The sequence below is a fragment of the Echiichthys vipera genome (genome assembly GCF_963691815.1).
Source record: "Echiichthys vipera genome assembly, chromosome: 5".
In the NCBI taxonomy this organism is placed as follows: Eukaryota; Metazoa; Chordata; class Actinopteri; order Perciformes; family Trachinidae; genus Echiichthys; species Echiichthys vipera.
The window spans coordinates 15,806,957-15,825,883 of record NC_139830.1 but is presented as its reverse complement, the minus strand read 5'-3'; the positions used below and the strand labels follow the sequence as shown (position 1 = coordinate 15,825,883).

At 41.7% G+C, this 18,927-nt stretch overlaps 2 protein-coding genes across 2 annotated transcripts in view; both read right to left on the bottom strand.

The window, feature by feature from the left end:
- Window positions 1–2,805: 2,805 nt before the first annotated feature.
- Window positions 2,806–7,517, bottom strand: c1qtnf5 (C1q and TNF related 5). The gene is made up of 3 exons (XM_083913920.1): window positions 7,409–7,517; window positions 4,101–4,339; window positions 2,806–4,024 (listed from the first exon to the last, which is right to left on the bottom strand). Exons 2-3 carry the CDS (start codon window positions 4,324–4,326, stop codon window positions 3,504–3,506), a joined length of 747 nt encoding a protein of 248 aa, XP_083770046.1. The 5' UTR covers window positions 4,327–4,339; window positions 7,409–7,517; the 3' UTR covers window positions 2,806–3,503.
- Window positions 7,518–14,079: 6,562 nt separating this feature from the next.
- The window catches only part of kmt2a (lysine (K)-specific methyltransferase 2A), a gene marked incomplete at its 5' end in the record, with an annotated part of 41,523 nt that continues 36,675 nt past the window's right edge, over window positions 14,080–18,927 (bottom strand). The window contains 1 exon segment of the mRNA XM_083913463.1: window positions 14,080–18,857. Coding sequence (XP_083769589.1) covers window positions 18,582–18,857 — 276 coding nt within the window. The 3' untranslated portion in view covers window positions 14,080–18,581.

Below are 18,927 nucleotides of genomic sequence, written 5' to 3'. Positions count from 1 at the left end.
ACCTGGGGAACATAGGGATGACCCCCCCAGCGGGAAGCTAGCTTAGCTTAGCACAAACACTGGAAACAGGTGGAAACAGCTAGCCTGGCTGTGTCCAAAGCTCCCTTGGTAGGCTAACGCATTATATCTCACTTTTTTCATCTGTACAAAATCTGAAGTGTGAAAAAGGACAAACTTGTTTGTCCTGGACTAGTTCTTCTCTTCACTGGTTCACTGATAATCCGATGGCGATGACAAGATTGAAGAGACGCCTAAATATTTCAAGCAAAAATGTGTACCTTGGGGTAGAAATGTTAAAGTACTTCTTTAAAACGGACTTCAGGCCATCGTGTAGGGACATAAAATGTCCAATAAAATATAATGTAACCTAAATGAATGAATAAAGTGAGAGTTTCACAGACGTAACAAACATATCTTAGGCATCCGCACGTACACACTGCTATTTTAACCTCATTGTATAGTGAAGGCAGACATCAAACTCTCGCCCTCCTTCACCACAAACATCCATCGACCAATGAGAGCTCAGTATTTCAGGAAATGATGTCACTGCTTGGCCATCAGCTTCAAGCAGAGCGATTTGCAGGCCGTGAACTAATGGAAATAACTGATTGATGCCAGGGGAAGATTGATTAACTCCCTGCTTCTTTCATTCTACCCTAGAGGGAGAAGTTATGAGGACATATTTAAAGCTTAATTATGTGTAGTGAGTCTCGGGGAGTGAAGGGAAAATAACATTTCCTCATGTGTGAGGTACGAGTGTAGCAGCTTGACAGGCACAGAAAGCCTTTACTTGGGTTCTAGTCTGGTCAGTGTTTACCCTCCTAAATAAACTGCTCAAGAGACGATGGGAGAAACAAAGCTCAGTAAACTGGGAAACTAATACATGTTATTATTGTTTTAAACTATTAGCAGAGACGAGGATAAGGGGATGACTTACATCAACCAGCTCACAGAGGTGAAGTGTAGCTGGAGAGTCTAAGAGCGTTTGGTGAAGCCATTAGGCAGGCCGCGGTAAACAGTATATTCAGTTGCTTTCCCAGACCTTTCTTATTATGGTGTTTACTTTGGTAGTAATTTGCCTCGGAATAAAAAAACAGAGAGTTGGGTGTCAAAGTGCTGCGTGAAAGTTGATCAGTCTGTGGTGGAAAGTGATTTGGTACATTTACCCAATACTGTTACGTTGAAGTACATACAACATTTACTGATGTTTCTCCATTTCATCCTACTTTATAATTCTACTCCATTACATTTCAGAGAGAAGTTTTACTGCACTACATTTATTTTAGTTACTTTTACCTCAAAATGTATGTTAAAAAAAACATACAATCTTATAAAATACAATGCTCTGTTAAAGATTAAACCACTTGTTCCCGTTATTTTTGACTTGTGACCTGTTATTTACTGAAACAGTGTGGTGGGGCCCCTCACATTTCGCATGTCTACAAGCTGTTAGCAGCTCCAGCAGAGGTGATTTACCTTCTAAATGTCTCACATGGTTCCCTTGAAATAACAACTTGGGACTGAATGGGGTAAAATGATCAAATCAAGAGAAGAAAAACAGAGATGGAGAAGGTTAATAAATATCGATTTTGCAGTGTGCATTGTCTTGAAAATTGCAGCTGATTGGGAGACAGTTGCAGTCAAGGTATTACATGTTGCTGAAGGAGTTTCACATAAACACTTGCATTCACCCTGCCATGTAGCAGTAGAAGAGACCCAACTCTTGCTGCAGAAAATATCCACCAAACCATGACATGACATTTCTAAAGTTCAATTTATTTGGGTTTGATGGGAAACATTAGGTTCGCCATCAGACTGGGGAAAGGCTGAACCCAAAGTGTCTCAAGAGGAGGAGGAGGAAGTGTCAGAGTCCAAATCTAAACCCCGTAGAGAATCTCTGGAAAATCCTTGGTGACAGAGTAATTGCTAAGAAACCCACTACAGTTACCGAACTGTGGAAGAGACTGAAGAAGAATGGACCAAGACCAAACCAGAGCAGTGTGAAAAACTAGTGATGTCCTGTGGGAGCAGATGTGCTGAAGTCATTCAAAGCAAGTGTCTCTACACTTCCTATTCTTTTTTTAATCATATAGCCCTAAAACAACCTTGTTTAAATCTTCTCTTCTAACAAAATGGTTACTTTTCTAGTTTTGCTCATTGTTCTTTTTACAGAATAACGTTTTTGTTGAAGTGCCTTGGTTGTTTAAAAAAAAACAACAACATGCTAGTACAGCAGTGGTGTAGCCACAGTGGATATTTATTAAGTTAAACTACTGAAAATATTACTCGTAGGATTTTGACTATTTTTTAAACACAACATTCAAAGTTGGCCCCTCTTCTGTAGCTCAGACTCGAACCAGCGAGTTTAATGATCTTCAGTCTAGCTGGCGAATGGGATAGTATTTGTCTCAAGACAGCAGAATTTAACGGAGCTTCCTGACCTTAAGACTCAGACGACACCGACTACAGTGTGAGCCAGAACTGAACAGAGCGCTGGGGAAGAAGAGGCAGAGGAGTGACAGCTGCAGAGCATAGACTGTATAAATGTGTACAGTCAATGCTGCAGAGGCAGAGTGAGGGGCAGAGAAACAGACGGAGGGACGAGTCTTTACTGATACAGACACTTCTAGGGGGTCATATAAGTGATGATTGAGATGATTATTTATAAAGATTAATACTACATATTGTGCCTTTAACCCTTTGTAAAACATAAACAACTGCATACAGAGAATAAATACCATATAACTTTCTTTTATTATCTGGCTCGTCAGTCAGTCATAACTGTTTTTTTAGGCAAACCCTACCCATTATGCCTAGTAGGACTTTGATTGATGTTGATTGATTTTATGTGTATTTACATTGTTTTATTGGTACTTTTACTTCAGGTATGGATCTGATAACTTCTTCCACCACTGCAATCAGGTAAATGTCTATATAATAAAGCAGATGTGTGCACAGGCAGACGTGTAATGAGACTAAATGTTTGGAGATTGAAGCTAAAAGTGTAGACTGTTGGGATGAATGTGTAGCCTATTTATAGGCCGAACATATGTCAGTCATGTGTTCTTTTTTGAACTATTATGATTTATTCATTTTTTTTGCTGTGCAGAAATTGACCGTAAACAAAGTGCAATAACAGCATAAAAACTGTTTGAATTTGCGGCCTGGAGTTGGCTGGAGGCCGTTGTCACAACATCTGTTACAAGAATTAAGTGTCACCGCAGTTTAAAGAATGCAACTGATGAACAAGACACTGAAGAAACAGTGTGTGTACCTCACACTTCACCAGTACGGTATGTGCCCTTCACGTAACATTTGGTCTGGAGTTTTTTTTATACTCATTACACAAATACAGATGTAGCAAGTCACCGCCTATTCACTTGCCTTTATCCAGAACTTCTCAATTAGAAAACAGAAATGGGCACACGAGAAAAGAAAAGAAAAACAGGTTGTGGTTCATTTCCCAAAATGGGTAATGACTTGATTTTGTTCATTAGGACGTGTCATGCAAACACAGCAGAGTTTTTCCAGTCTGAGTACACCAGAAAGCCGGTGAAGGTGCTGTCTGTCTTGGTACTGGAATAAAATCCATTGTACTCTGACAGAGCCATCTGGACCCACACCTGGTCCCCGGGGACGAGGTGGAGCAGGGATCCGCCCGACAGAGACGCTGGTTTGGGCCAGTTGCCGTAGAACTGAAAATAGGATGCCACTGTGTGTGCATTTTTCATCAGGTCAAACTGGAGGCTGGCGCGGTAGACTGTGGCGTGGACAGCAAAGTAGTAAACTCCCGGCACTTTGCAGGTGAAGCGTCCCGTCTCTGTGTTGTAGTCGTCCTGTTCGTTGATGACGATCTTGCTGAAGCGGACTACATTGCCCACAGTGAGAGGCAGAGGTTGGCCCTCGGATAGTTTGACACTGAAGGCTGATTTTGGGGCCACTGCGCACTCTCCCGACTGCCCCCTCTCCCCCTTTACTCCAGGGTCACCTCTGTCCCCGGCCAGGCCTCGCACTCCCGTCTCACCTGGAGGATCACAGACATGAGCATCCACTGCGGACATTTATCACATACTCACACATGAATAAATAAAATAGAGCACCTGGGACTCCCATGTCCCCTTTCTGCCCCTTCTCCCCTGGAGCAGCATCTCTTCCGTCTCTCCCATCTCTCCCCGGCTGACCAGGACCGCCATGAGCTCCAGGAGAGCCCGGGATACCAGGGTGACCAGTACACAGACTGGGGGGGATTTTGTTGTCTTCTAACTGGTTGGAAAAATTGACTTGGAGGAGAAGGAGGGAGTGCAACAACAGTGCAAACAAAGTCATTGCAATGTCACGGCTGAGGGACAAAAGAGAAATGGAGTTTAGACTTGCAAAGATAAAGGAAATATCACGGTTTACAAAACAAGTCTGTGAGGAGTAACACCAAAGTTTGAACTGGACCACATACAGTGGGACAATCTGGTGGGTCAAACAGAAGTGCACCACACACACCACTGTAAACATCACTTTAAATCAAACTTCAGATCAGATCAGATTAGAGAGCACATAAATGCTGGAATTCCAGCACATGTAAACACACTGAAATGAGTGTTTCACAACATCATTTACAGACCTACAGTTTACCTTTTCTTGGCAGAGGATTACAGCAGTTTCAGTTTAGTTGCACTGCACAGTTTAGTTGAATGCATCATGAACTTAAAGGGGACATGCTATGCTCATTTTCATGGTTCATGCTTCTACTAGAACACGTTTACAAGATTTAATATTTAAAAAACACATCATTTTTCTTATACTGTCTGTCTGAATAAACCTGTATTCACTCTCTGTCTGAAATGCTATGTTTTAGCGCCTGTCTCTTTAAGATCCCCTTCAAGACACCTCCCGAAAATGCCCAGGCTGCTCTGATTGGTCAGTGTTTCTGGGTCTTCCACATCTGTGCTCGTGGCATCTCTGAATACAGTTTGTGAATACAGGCTGTGTGCATTTCTCTGTGGATTTGATAATTATATAGCACCTCTCACTTTTTACAATATTGGACCTTTACAGACTATTGTCCTCTCAGGCAGATTACCTGAAATATTATGAAATACTATTTTTTCTTTAAAAATCTTCCTCATTTGTTTGAAGGCAAAGTCAAACTGAAGTAACCATTACTTTACTGAGTTGGCATTAGGCATTAGATGTCCGTGCTGCCAAAACTGAAAGGAAATAACCAGTAATTTAGAACAGATGACTCATGAAAGTGCCCTTCCCCACTCAGGTAGTGGATTGTCCCTATAAAATCCAATAGCTTTACGAATATGAAAACATGTCTAGAAGTGGAGCTATTTTTTACTGACTGTAACAAACCCACATGGATATTGTGTTTAACACAGGTGCAGTATCTGGTTCCAACCAGTGATTCAGCTTTCTCGAATAATTTGAGAGTCATGACACTGAAACAGCACGCTCTGTTTCAGGGAAAGCACGTGGTGGGAAGTGATATATATATAAATATTATATAACAACCAGGACAAACGGATTCCACTTTTACACCAATAACTCAAAATGTAAACTAAAGATAATATTTAAATAAATCACACACTGGTATAATTTCAGGGACTGCATGTATCCATGTATCACTGTAAACACTCGTTTCTCTGTCTGTTTTTTTTCCATTTAGGAGGATGACTATTATACAAATTCCTGAGCTAATGACTAATCATATCTTCAAAACAAAACATGGCACTAACAGATGTTTCTAGTAAAAGTTTGACGAGCTGCTGAATACCAGGCGGACTTCATAGAAACGACTCACAGTCACACCTAGAAGATAAAAAGGTCATCCTCAAATTCTCTCTCTTTCTGTCTGCTTCTGTTTCCTGTCTACTGACCCTGCTTGGATAATATGCGAGCCTCCCAACCTGTATATCATCAGTATGTTTGTATTTTAGCACCTCTGTTCACAGTGTTTTCCTGCAGGGTTTTTGGTCAGCTCGTCTCCACTGTGGCTCTGTTTGGCCGCCTGTCTGGCAGCAGGACGGGCGTCACAGGACCATAAACTGAACTGATGAGCTGAGCAGGAGGACTGTCTAACAGTAACAGCTCTCTTGTGTTGTGGACTCCATGTTTATGGTTAAAACTTTCTTCTTGGGGTGCGCGACAATGATGAGAACAATTACGAGTTTTTTTGTCATCTATCCCGGGGGTCTCCTAATTGGAAATGGGGAATTACACCCACAACAGCTGCAAAATAACAGAGACGCAGAAGGAGGAGGTAAAACAGAAAGACACTGAGAGAAAAAAGGAGGGAGGGAGGAACGCATGTCAGCGTTCCTGGCAGAAGGGGAGTGCAGACAAGAGAACAAATACTGGAGAGTCTAAACAGCTGTCTGCCACCGCTCCTCAGATGATTAGACACATGAATGTTTTCAATAACCGCACACAAGATGAATATGTCTACCACTAATGTGTGGACAACAGTGTGTACCGTAAACACACTTTTGAGTCAGTTTACTGACAAAGGAGTTTGTTGCCCTTGTTTTAATGCAGACAATTTTTGGACTTTCTTTCATTTTCTATTAGTTGGTTACTGTAAAATATGTCCAATTAACTTTTAGACTCTGTGCCACCTGGATGCTTGAGATGAACTTTTACAGGCAGTTCAAAGATATTGGTGTCTCTTTAAGACAGATCAAATGTTTTTTTGCCATATTGAGACCAGCTGATATGCACTGATTATCCACGTTTACTGTAACCTCATACCAGGCTGTTCGAGACAAAGCTGTGCGATTCTTTTAACCCTGTGTTGCTGAATAATACTCTTAGTATATTTACTTAGTACAGTTCTGTACTTTAATATAGTGTTGATGTACTTGTGCTGTATGTTCTGCTACATTATACTTTTACACTACTACATTTCAGAGAGAATCGTACATTTTACTCCCCCGCATTTACATTTGACAGCTAAAGTTACTGCTATTTCACAGATTAAGATTTTTAGATTACAAGAAGGGCTCATAAATATCATGGATTGCTTTATAATCGTTAAAATCAGCTCTAACTTGACCAGCTACAAGGTTAAAAACTGCTTGAACTTGAATGCATCAGAACAATAATGTATTAGTTTAATACAAAATCATTTATCAAACACACGGCTCATTCTGTTGCATAATGATTCCTTTAGATGCTTTAAGCAAAAGTTAGATTTTGAATGCAAACTTCTTCTGTGGTGTTGGTGCTTTTAATAGTTTACTACACAATGATGCACTCTGTGATAATTTAGTTATTACTGGTGATGAGTTTTCCCCCCAACACTTAAGCCATCAGACATATCTCAGCTCTGCACCCTGACATGTGTAAGTTTCACCCGAGTACCCTGAAATTTAAACAGCTTTCAGAATTCAGGAAAAAAAACTAAACTTACCAGGTGATGTAATGTGAAGTCTGTGGGAGCTGCTGCTGCTGATGTTTGAGCTTGTCGATGAGAACCAAGTAAAAGTCGTTACACCCAACCAGAAGGTCTGGCTGGGAAAAAAACCCTGAAAGGAAATGGTAATGAAATCCAATTAGAAACTGGGGTGGGTGGGAGAGGACGAACTGAGGGTGGAGGAGAGAGAACAGGGAGGGTACAGAGGGACGTATTTGATGTTAATCCAGCACAAATGAAAGGGAATAACCAACTCTGAAATTGTGACAAAATCAATATGACAGGAGGGATTTGGGTGGGATGTTTGGGGGATTGCATAACAGTGTTTGGGAAACTCTCCAAGACAGAAGAGTTCAGAGGGCTGTGGTCAGAAAAAAATGTCACCACAACAAACCGCAGCTGAGAACGAGTTCACTTCATTACACAAAAACTCCACAGCTAAAAAAGACAGAAAAGTACGGTACAGAAAGATAAAAACAGATATCAACTAACATAAATGCAAACAGACATAATCACATTTTCTTCGCTCTTCTCTGTGATTTTCTTTATCTGCCTCCAAGTTGAGGCAATTTGCTCCATCCAGATAACATCTTCTTACTAATGTCAGTCTTCCGCTCAGGCAAGACTCCCTGACAGTAATCCTCTTCTCTCTTTAATCCCTCAGTGGACATGTTGATGAAGCAAGAGCTCTTAATATCTTTTTGGCGAGGGAGCCAACCTTGAGCTGGTTAAATTCAGCAGCTCCCTTGAATTCAGGCCAATGGAAATATGTTTGCACTGTTTATCGTGCAGCAGTGACCCTAAACGGACCAGAACTGTGCCAAAACTGGAGAAGGTGGAGGAGGGTGTAATCTCATGGGAGAGAGAAATCAGAAAGTAAGCAGGAGCCTTGGAGTAGGATGTGTGTAACAGTGTAACACAGGGGGCAGCAATTACATTCAACCATGGGCATGGGGGGTGCACAGGGGGCATGTTTATTATATTTATATATTTAATTTAGAGCATGTGCATTTGTCCCCCCAAATAAAAACATGAAGAGTAGCAGATAACTTTTATTTTGAAGAATCGCTAGAACGCAACACTGCCTCTGGTAAAGTAGGGGGCAGTTTTTAAGGTCAATATGCCATGAAACAGGCTCCTATAGATGAAATAAACACATCAATAGCTGTTCTAGTTGGGAGGGATAGTGGGATTTATGTCTGGGTTTGTTATTTTTGTTCCTGCTCTATTGCTTTAGGGCAGATGTATTGACACACTGTATAACTTTTGCACTTTTTCTTCTTTGATCATCCGCAATATTCAATAAAAAAATGTGGTAAAAAACGAAAAGCTGTTCTAATAGGGACATAAAATAGAGCAAGAATAACAACAAAGAGCCAAACTGTAGTCTGTCAACTAAAACTGAATAAAGGGCCAGTGTCAAAATATAATAATATGATATTTTTTAGAATTAAATAATAGAACAGGTTGCTTTGAGTCATTTTATTAATTTTGTGATTTCTGTGCTTTGCCTTGATATAATGAAAATCTGTACCCTTGACTATGGGCCAGTTTTTTAACACTGGATTCAGAATCAAGATGACTTAAATAAAACTGTTTTCAGGTTGTATCCAATAATGATTTTCTTTTCTTTTTTTAAATGTTAGCGTCCGTTAAGGCTATGTCTGTCTGTCAATTTGGTCCAAACTAAAAATATCTAAAATAACAGCTATTTGATGGATTTGTTTGAATTATGTTTAATACTTGATTTGTAATCAAATACCTGCAAAACTAATAACATTCCCATTAGCCTCAGCGGCTACTTTGTGTTTAGTGCTAATAAGCAAATGTTGGCATGCTAACCTTAAAGCTATTATCTGATACAGTGCATCACATGGTGACATTTATGTTTTAAACTGTACACAGTCCCCTTTAAATAAATAAAATAAATAAATAACACTAAATTAGGATGGTGATCATGGTAAATATAATACCTGTTAAACATCAGCATGTTAGCATTGTCATTATGAGCATGTTAGCATGATGATGTTAGGATTTAGCTCAACTTGACTTTTGTTAGGCCTAGGCAAAGGAGGACTCAAATGCAGTCAGGGTACGACAAATGCAGGCTTTATTTCCTTGACAAGGCTGTGGTAATGGCTGGAGGTACACGACGAGACGTTATACTCTGGCAACAAGACAGGGGAAGACGAGGACCAAGGTGCTTTCCTTGGCTGGCTTGACTTGACTCACATGGAAGGTGGGGTGAACATGGAGGGGCCAGTTTCGACCGGACAGCCGACCGGAACCTCTGTAAACAGGTGTCGACAGGACCGCTGACTGGAACTCGGGAACATGTGTCGACAAGGCCGATGGCTGGACCTTGCGAGACCGGGAGACCAGTGATCGCAAAGTCCACAAAGATATATGACCATGGTCTGGAGGGGATGGGGAGTGGCTGGAGAAGACCCATGCGGAACATGGACAACTTCTTATTCCGGGCACAGACCGAACACGCCTCTACGTACTTCTGTACCTCCGACTCCATGGACGGCCACCAGAACCTCTGGGAGATTACAAACATTGTTCTTTTAACTCCTGGATGACATGAAAGCAGTGAGGTGTGAGCCCAATGAATCACCTGGGGACGCAGCTCAGTGGGGACAAACAACCGATTATTGGGGCATCCCCTAGGTGGTGGGGCCACACCGTTAGCTTGCTTTACCTCTGTTTCTATTGGCCAAGTTACCGCTCCTACCACACAGTTCAGTGGAAGCATGGGCTTATGATCAGTCCGAGCAATGAATGGATGTTCGGCCCCTCAAGCCAATGCCTCCACTCCTCCAAGGCGAGCTTCCCCGCCAGCAACTCCCGATTACCGACATCATAGTTTCTTTCTGCTTTGAACAGTCATCACAGAAAGGCACAGGGATGCATCTTGCCATCCTATTCCAAGAGTTGAGACAGGACTGCCCTTACTCCTTCATTGGAGGCCTCAACCTCCACCACAAACTGCTGCTGTGGGTCTGGCATGGTGAGGATGGGAGCCGAGATGAAGCGGTGCTTAAGTGTCTGGAAGGCCTTCTCTGCCTTTGGAGGCCAGCGGAACCGCACTCGGAGGAGGTAAGGGCGTGAAGAGGTGAGGCTATTGCGCTGAAGCCTCTAACAAAAAGTTAGCAAATCCCAAGAATTGCTGAACTTTCTTGCAGCTGTCAGGTGTAGGCCAATCTGCCACAGCGCTAACTTTAGCTGGATCCATCGGCACTCTTCCAGGGGCTACAATGAAGCCCAGTGTCATCTTTAACATAAAGGTGATTGTCCAAGAGTCTCTTCGAAACCTGGTGTACATGGTCCTGGTGAGTGTCACGGTTGGGAGAATAAATTAGAATATCGTCAAGGTAAACGTACACGAAATGGTCAAGGAGGTCTCTCAGGACGTCATTTATCATGGCTTGGAACACGGCGGGGGCATTGGTAAGTCCAAAAGGCATTACCCTGTATTCATAGTGACCGCTGGGTGTGTTGAATCCGGTCTTCCACTCACCACCCTCTCTAATTCGGACCAAATGATAAGCGTTGCGCAGGTCCGGCTTGGTGAATATTTTGGCCTGTTGAAGCTGGTCAAAAACAGTAGACATGAGGGAAAGAGCGTAACGGTTCCTTATAGTGATGTCATTAAGTGGGCTGTAGTCGATGCAGGGTCTCAAGGACCCGTCTTTCTTCTTTACGAAGAAAAACCCCGCCCCTGCCCCTTGGAAGGAAAAAGGTTAATCTCTTTGATATTTTCCCCCTCTTAAGTATAAAACACAGTTCTTGGTAAAATCCTTTACCCGTTCTCTGATTTTTCCTGTTTTCCAGTTAACATGAGGGTTATGTTGACACAGCCATGGATGTCCCAGGACCTGAGAATGAGAGGATGAGGAGACTAGATACGGACGAATGTGTTCCTGGTGACAGTCAATATTCATTTGGACAGGTTCGCTGATGTGAATAGCTCTTTACCATTCAGTGCCCTGGCTTTAATGGGTCTAGCTAGTGGTTCTGATTTGAGACCTAGCTTCCTAGCTAAGCCCCAGTCCATCAGACTCTGGTCTGCCCCCCAAGTCGATTAGTGCCTCTAGATCTGTGGCCGTGTGGTGAATTACTGTGCTGCCGCTTGAGCTGGGCAAGCCAGTTGTCTGTCCTGATGGCGAGTGCAATGAGAGAGTCTAGGTCGTCGGGTAGGTCCAGGGGAACAAGGAGGTCCTGTATGGAACCAGCTAGCCCCTTCAGAAAAACCTCATTAAGCGCCATGTGATCCCACCCGCTCGCCGCTGCAAGGGTAAGCGGATGGCGTAGTCGCACGCAGAACTGCTTTGAACTGGTCAGTTCTTGTGCCTTTTCCCTGCTGGAGGACACTGGGTCAAAAGTCTCAGTAAGGGCAGAGTGAAAGTCTGTGAAAGAATTGCAGAGTGGCGAGCCTCGCCCACATTCAGCGGAAGCATTAGCTCTATCAGCAAGGTAAGAAATCATGAACGCAACTTTGGACCAGTAAGTGGGAAATGCATGAGGCATCAGCTCATAGTGAAAAGAACAGTTAAGCTCCAGTGTATGGAGTCGGAGGTGACACAGGAGAAAGGGCAAGTGACCTGAAACGAGAGGAAGATTATTCTTTCAAAATAAAACATGAATCACAAGACAAAAAACCCAAGACAGGACACCTCTCACCGTGGTGTGACAACTTGTTTCTACTAGTAGGTTTGGGCTAACAGAGTTACAGCGGTTTGTGTTTGTAGTTATGATTCATTAGGCAAAGAAATGACTCATATATGCATGTTCTTTGTTTAACTCAGAGTTCATAATTGTTTAAGGTATAACTACGACACGAGTAAACTAAAGTAGTAACTAAAGTCACAGTAGTTCCCATGACTCTCTATTCAACTATGGACAGTGTGAGATGTTACACATGAGCTTTGTGTTATCTGCAGGTGTGGGAAATATGCAAACTATAAAAACTGTAAACCATTAAAGCAAAAACTTCAGCTGTTGTCAGAGGGACAATATTTTTACTGGAGGGCTGAGTTTGGCTCACAAGCCAACCACAGGGATAATAGTTTTAAATACAAAGTAAATCCTCTCATCAAAACTATTTCTGTCTCTAGTTAAAATGAAAGAATAGATGTGAAAATGTGCACACAATCTTACAGTTTATGCTTGAAGTATTTCTCTGTGACGTATGTGACGTTCCCACTGAGAACAAAGAGTGAAACTGCTCGGACTGAACACCTGGCTCTGCTTAGTGTTTTAACACTGAAACATACTGGTTTTATGGGAATGTGATGACGAGAAGGGGAGGGAGGGTTAGCTGACTTTCCTTTGAATTTGCTGTCAAGCTGAGCAGGGTTTCATCAGGCTCCTGTGGAGGTAGAGAGTTGAGATGTGTTTTAAATAAGCAGCAGAATCAGCACATTTTGGGCCCCTACACTAATTTCCTGTAAGAATCTATAAACTGCTGCTCGGAGGATTTACTGTTGATTTAGAGCACTTGGCAAACTAACTATTTGAATTAATTTCCAGAGGTTGGTGGTGGTGGTACTGTTGTAGCAGCAGTGTGATTAGGTTAGCCGAATAACAAGGTAGTTTTAGTTTGCGCTTGAAGTCATAAACAGTCCTACTTTTCACAGTTAAACAGAGACGTGTCTTGAACTCACCAAACATCTGAAAATGGATAAATTAAGTGTGGTTTAAAAAAGTAAAATAGTAAAACATGAAAAGTGTTGTGGTGCGGTTCAAGGTTCATTCTTGACATCGGAAACAGCAGCTGAGAAAACACTCCAAGGTCCATTAAAGTGAAATTCCGGCGTAAAATCATCCCAGGGTCTTTTCCGGCAAATACACTCATCAAATAAGCCATCGAGAAATATTTTTTCATGTAACAACTATTAACGGAAGAGTCACTAACAGCTGCATGCGGCTAACACTGATTAGCTCGGGGCAGTACGGTGAAGGCATAAAAACGTCTTTTTTAACCACTAATGCTGCTCAAAATAACACCAAACCTCTGCAGTAGCATGATAAGAGTCCCTACACATAAAATGAAGCACCAACAATGTAGTTAGTGAACCCAGAGTTAATTAAAAGAGGGTTTTGAAAGATTTACCTACAGGCCCCGGTACCAGATCCTCTCCATTCAAGTCAATACCAAATGCACATTGATGCTTCGGTTAATGTGTAAGGACTCTTATCATGCTGCAGCAGAGGTTTGATGTTAATTTCAGCAGTATTAGTGGTTAAAAAAGTCGTTTTAATGCGTTCACCGTGCTGCCCCGAGCTAATCAGTGGTAGCCACGTCCAGCTGTTTATCGACTCTCCAGGATTTCTCCGTTAATAGTTGTTACACGAAAAAATTTGTGTCGATGGCTTATTTGACGAGTGTTATTGCTGAAAAAGACCCTGAGATGATTTTACGCTGGATATCACATGATCTTCATCAGCAGATGCAGTTGTTTCTAAAAGTTCTTTAAGTTCTTGTCATCCATGTTGTCTTAAAAACACCTGCTGATGAAAATTATTAGATATGATCAAAAACCTCCAGAAGAGCGGCAAAGTGTTCCTCGTGGTAAGATTGTTTTCTAAACCACTGGGATCTTCATTTGAGTGATGACTAAGTTAGTTCAGTAAACAAGGCAAGAGACAAAAAAGAGTAAAGGAGACATGTTTATTATTTAAACTATCACTTAAATAAAAAAGTGCATAGAAAATAAACATGATTAGAAACTTTTCTTTTTACACTTATGTACAACTTTGTTTCCTAATTATACATTCAACCAAGTAGTTTGTGGTCTATTTTCACTGTGGTGGTTTTCCTTCATTTCGTTGATGTGTATTGAAAGAACACTGTTAAATATGACTGTTGAACTCATGAATACCGTTATTACAGAGAGCAGGAGGAATATTGATAAGACAAAGGTATATTCAAGGCATAAGAAACAAGCCCGTTCATGATCCATGATCCCTCGTTTTTTGCACATCCTTCCGTCCGCTCCCTCTGTGACACCACTTCCCATCCTGGCTGATAACTTCTATACACAAGAAACAATTAGAAAATTACAAATACATGTTACGTACTCGCCCGTCCTCTCCCAAATCTTGACTTGTAAAAGAACAATTCAGGGTGGATGTTGCACAAAATAAATTAATTGATTTTTTTCAACATCAGCATTATGACTTTCTATAAAAAAACAAAAAAACAAAAACAAACAGTACATGATAAGTACAACCAAAAGCTTCTGAGGAGAGAGGTGGGCAGGGAGATATGAGAGGTTTTCCAAAATGGAAAAAAAGCCATTTTGGTGAGATCTTTGAAACTCCTGGTCGGTCTCCACAAACCAAACTCTTAATTTATACCACATCAAGTAAGCCTTCTACAAAAAAAAAGTCCCTGTTAAAACGTACAAAGAAAAAAACAGAAAAACATTCACCACAACAACCAGAGGGGAAGGGGGGTAAAAACAAAAATGGCTGACCTCAAAAAGTTTACAACCACATTAATACAATTACATTTCTCATCACATAAAAACCGTTGCTTTCCAGAAAGAAAAATGAAAAGAAAAACTGCAGTGCTCCTCACTGATGCAGGGACACTCACAGGCACAGCAAAACTGGTACTGGATATCAATATACAAAAGAATGATGCACGTTAGTTTCATCTGATAGTACTGTAACACAAAACCATTATAGAGTACATTGAAACATTGCTATCAACCATTATAAATCTGCTGATTTGCTACTGTAACTAAGTTTGTCTGTCCATTCCATATATTGTATAGATACTAAAGTACAAGAAATTACTATGCATGTTTCCGTATAATATTGTTATGTATTTATACTATAATTACAGATCATGACGGAGAAGGGCCACTGGTGTGGCGTGGTAAAATGAAGTCCAAAGAAACAACAGAGACCATTTCCTTATTGTATATATATGCCTTTAAACAGTCACTGAAAATTCAGAGGTGGATCTCGCGATGTGAGAGCCGTACACAGAGCCCTTGGCATCAGTGAATGTGTTATCACCGATGCTAGCGTGAAGTGTTGAGCTAAGCTAGTAAGGACCTGTTGGTCCTACAGACAGAAACGCCACAGCTGTTCACACTTCAGTATTATTCCCAGCGCTGAAATTAAACTGCTGCCCAGTGTGAGGTCATATCTACATATCGTCCGTATCTATCAGGGTTGTCGACACGAGAACTGAAAACAAACGTAGCTGACAAAGTATCAACATCATCACAAGTCTGGTGACGTGGAGGAGGAATATACATTCATTGTTGACCTTAGCAGCTGAACCAAGCGAGCCCAATGTAGGTGCAGCTGTACAACCGTGAGGCTGGCCTTAAGTCAGGGTTGGGGGTGGGGGGCTCAAGACCTGATCTTGGGCCCTAAATTGGAAAAGCACAGCTGAGGTTTGTACACGCTGCACCTTCGGGAAGGAGAGGGCTGCCGGTGTGGTCCCTGCCTTCACTTTGTTGCAGAACAAAAAAAGACTCAAGTGCACTTTGCTAGAGCCTCAAACGCCACTTTCAGGACTCATAAAGACCAATCCAAGACGACCTAACTCAGTTATTATATCAGGGCAGGTTTTCTCAGTGACTATCTGTGCTTGTGGTTTCAGCATTGGAGTTGCATTGTCTGTCTGGAGAAAGAGTTTTCCTATGTCTATTCAGTGCCTGTGTCACAGCTAAAGTGCAAACCATGTGTGGGTCATGTTTTTTTGTTTCAGTTCACAACAACAACAAGAAGCAGTGTGGGAGTAACTGCTAACGGCCTTTAGGTGATAACAAACTCAGTCACGGTGAACAACAATAAATTAGTTAAAAGGGGGACAAAAACAAAGTCACTGACTTAAGTCGCATAGTGGAACAAGTCAGAGTAAACAGTCTAATCAAATATTCGGTCCGGGACATGAAGGCTTGTAAGAAGGAAGAGGCATGCTCAATAACAACTGAGGCAAACCACGAAGAGACTGAATGGGGGACTAAAAAGGGATATCAAGACACTGGTGAGCTCTGACGATTGGTCACCAGGATGAAGTGGTTTCTTTAATAATGACAAATGCTGTTGTGAGCATTAAAATAAAGGCACCTCTTTATTTTAATGTAGGGACAAAAACTGTTTGCTGGGACTCTTGTTGGATTTAACATGTGGCTGTAAGCCTGTTGACCCCATGGTTGATTAGTGACAAGACTCATTTTGTTGAGACTGCCTGGTAGCAGCCTCTAAGTGGACTTGGTTCTGGGTGTGATGTGGTGTGGAGACAATAAGGCTGGAGAGAGGAGATATCTGCTATGGATCAACAATCTTAACTCTCTCAAGTGCATAATAATAGTTCACATGACTGCCATACTGCCAGCTAGAACTGGAACAATGAAAAAAAACAAAAACGTCAGCTCTGACCTAACGGCCCGGGATAGATAAAAGAGCTACTGGTGGACTGAACTCAACGGGACCAAGCCACAGACCAGTGTCAGTCTTTGGAATCAAAGAAAACATTCAGGCTACAAAAAAATTAAATGAAAACAAAATTACAACACAAAACAACTTTGAAAAGGCAGCGGAATACAAAACATAGACCAAGCATTAGTGTTTGTAAACCTCTATTTCCTACAAAAATGGCAATAAAATAAATACGATTTTTTTAAAAATATAAATACCATCATTAAGTGCTATTCACTAGTGAGTGCTTTTTAAGTCTTTTTGTAGAAAAATATACATTATTTACATTTGTTTTTTTAAAAGCAAGCATGATATTTCCCTGTCCATAATAAAAAGACAAGACTTTAAAAGACTTAATACAAATTAAAAAAACAACAACACTTTCCATAGTAATGGTTATCACAACAGGCCAAGAAGAAAACAAGCTGTGTGAAAATTCAATTCAAGGGCGTGATGTTTGGTTCTCTCTGCTGCTGTAATTTGGAACGTTATTCAAAAGCCCGAGCTTATATAATTACCCCAAAACAAGTTTGATAATAACAACAGCATGCACGTGTCTGTACGTCTCTGTAAGAACCACGGCTGTTTCTGGACCACAGATCCAAAAAATTAATTATAAATATGTCTACTAAAGCACATCAGTAGGGTTCTCCAGTCCCATGGCTGTCAGTCCACCAGAATCTCTAGCTGCCTCACTCTGTCAGACCAGAGGCTTAATCCCACCATAACATGTCTACATAGCTACCAAGCTGTCAGACTAAAAAAGTCAATAAGTACAACGGATGGTATCGACCTCAGATATCACCCTTTACACGAACGGCCAAAAATAACCTTTTGCTTTTTAAACAAATCTAGATTTCCCCCTGCGTGTCTCTTTGTTCTCTCTTCTTTTCTGCGGCCACTGCTCCCCCTAGTGTTTCCACATGTACAGCTCTTTTCAGGCTGCTTGTACACAAGCAGCTCCTATTTACAGTGTTAAATGTACACACCTACAAGCTTTTTTTTTAAAAAAAAAGCCTGGTTGGGGGGAAGGTTCCAGTAAATCACAACGGCTCTGAAGGCATCAGGGCACATTCAGACAGGGAGGTGTGCATCAATAACTGCTGACACTGAGATGTATAAAAACAGAAAATCTAACAAGTTCCTAATTTTTCTTTCTATTAAAATTCCAAGTCCCTTCAACAAATTGCACTTTGGTGTAAAATGGAACTTTCTTTGAAAAAAATGTTCTATGTTCTCATCTCAGTATCAGTGGACCATAACATATTTCTAGAAAATTAAGGAGGATGGGCCAATGTAAAAAAAATATGAAGGGGTAACTTTATCATCTTAATGTCAATTAAAGTTAATATTGCAATGCTGTGAAGGCTCAAACCCTTTCATAACTCACCTGTGAAGGTGAAACTTCCCGTGCCAAATGTAAATGAGACAAAAGGAGGCACAATATGTTGGAAATTATACAAGTGGCCCCTCCTCCAAAATGACCCTTCCTGTATGTACAATACGACCCACGACCGCTGCCTCTGCTGGGATCTGCCAACACCAGACGCAGAAACACTGACAGAGCTCGTGCCCTGTTGGCAGCAGTGGTCCTACGTGGATCGGACCCAGGAAGTCGGCATACAGCCAGCGCCACGGCAAACCCCCAGCAGGGGGGACCTCAGAACATCGTGGCACTGCTGCTCAACGGATTTGCAGTCCTCTTTCAAATGTTAAGATATTAGTTAAGGAACTTGCGACACTTCTTTGCACCGCAGTTGCAGGGCAGCTTGTTGCTGGCGTCCTCAATAGGGAACTTGTAGTCGTAGGTGAGTTCCTCTCCACAGTAGATGCGCCGAGAGGCGAAGATGACAATGTGCTTCTGGCTGTCAACAGTGATGACCCGAGAGTAGCAGTTGGGCTCACAGGAGTGGTTGATGAAGCGAGCGGCGTTGCCATGCACCGTGGCATCTACCACCTCGTAGTCATCGATGCGAAACATGTAACAGCCAATCCCCTTTGAGGAAAGAAAAGATAGGTTGTATGTTTGTTATATCATGTTATACTTCCAGTAATTACAAGTGAAT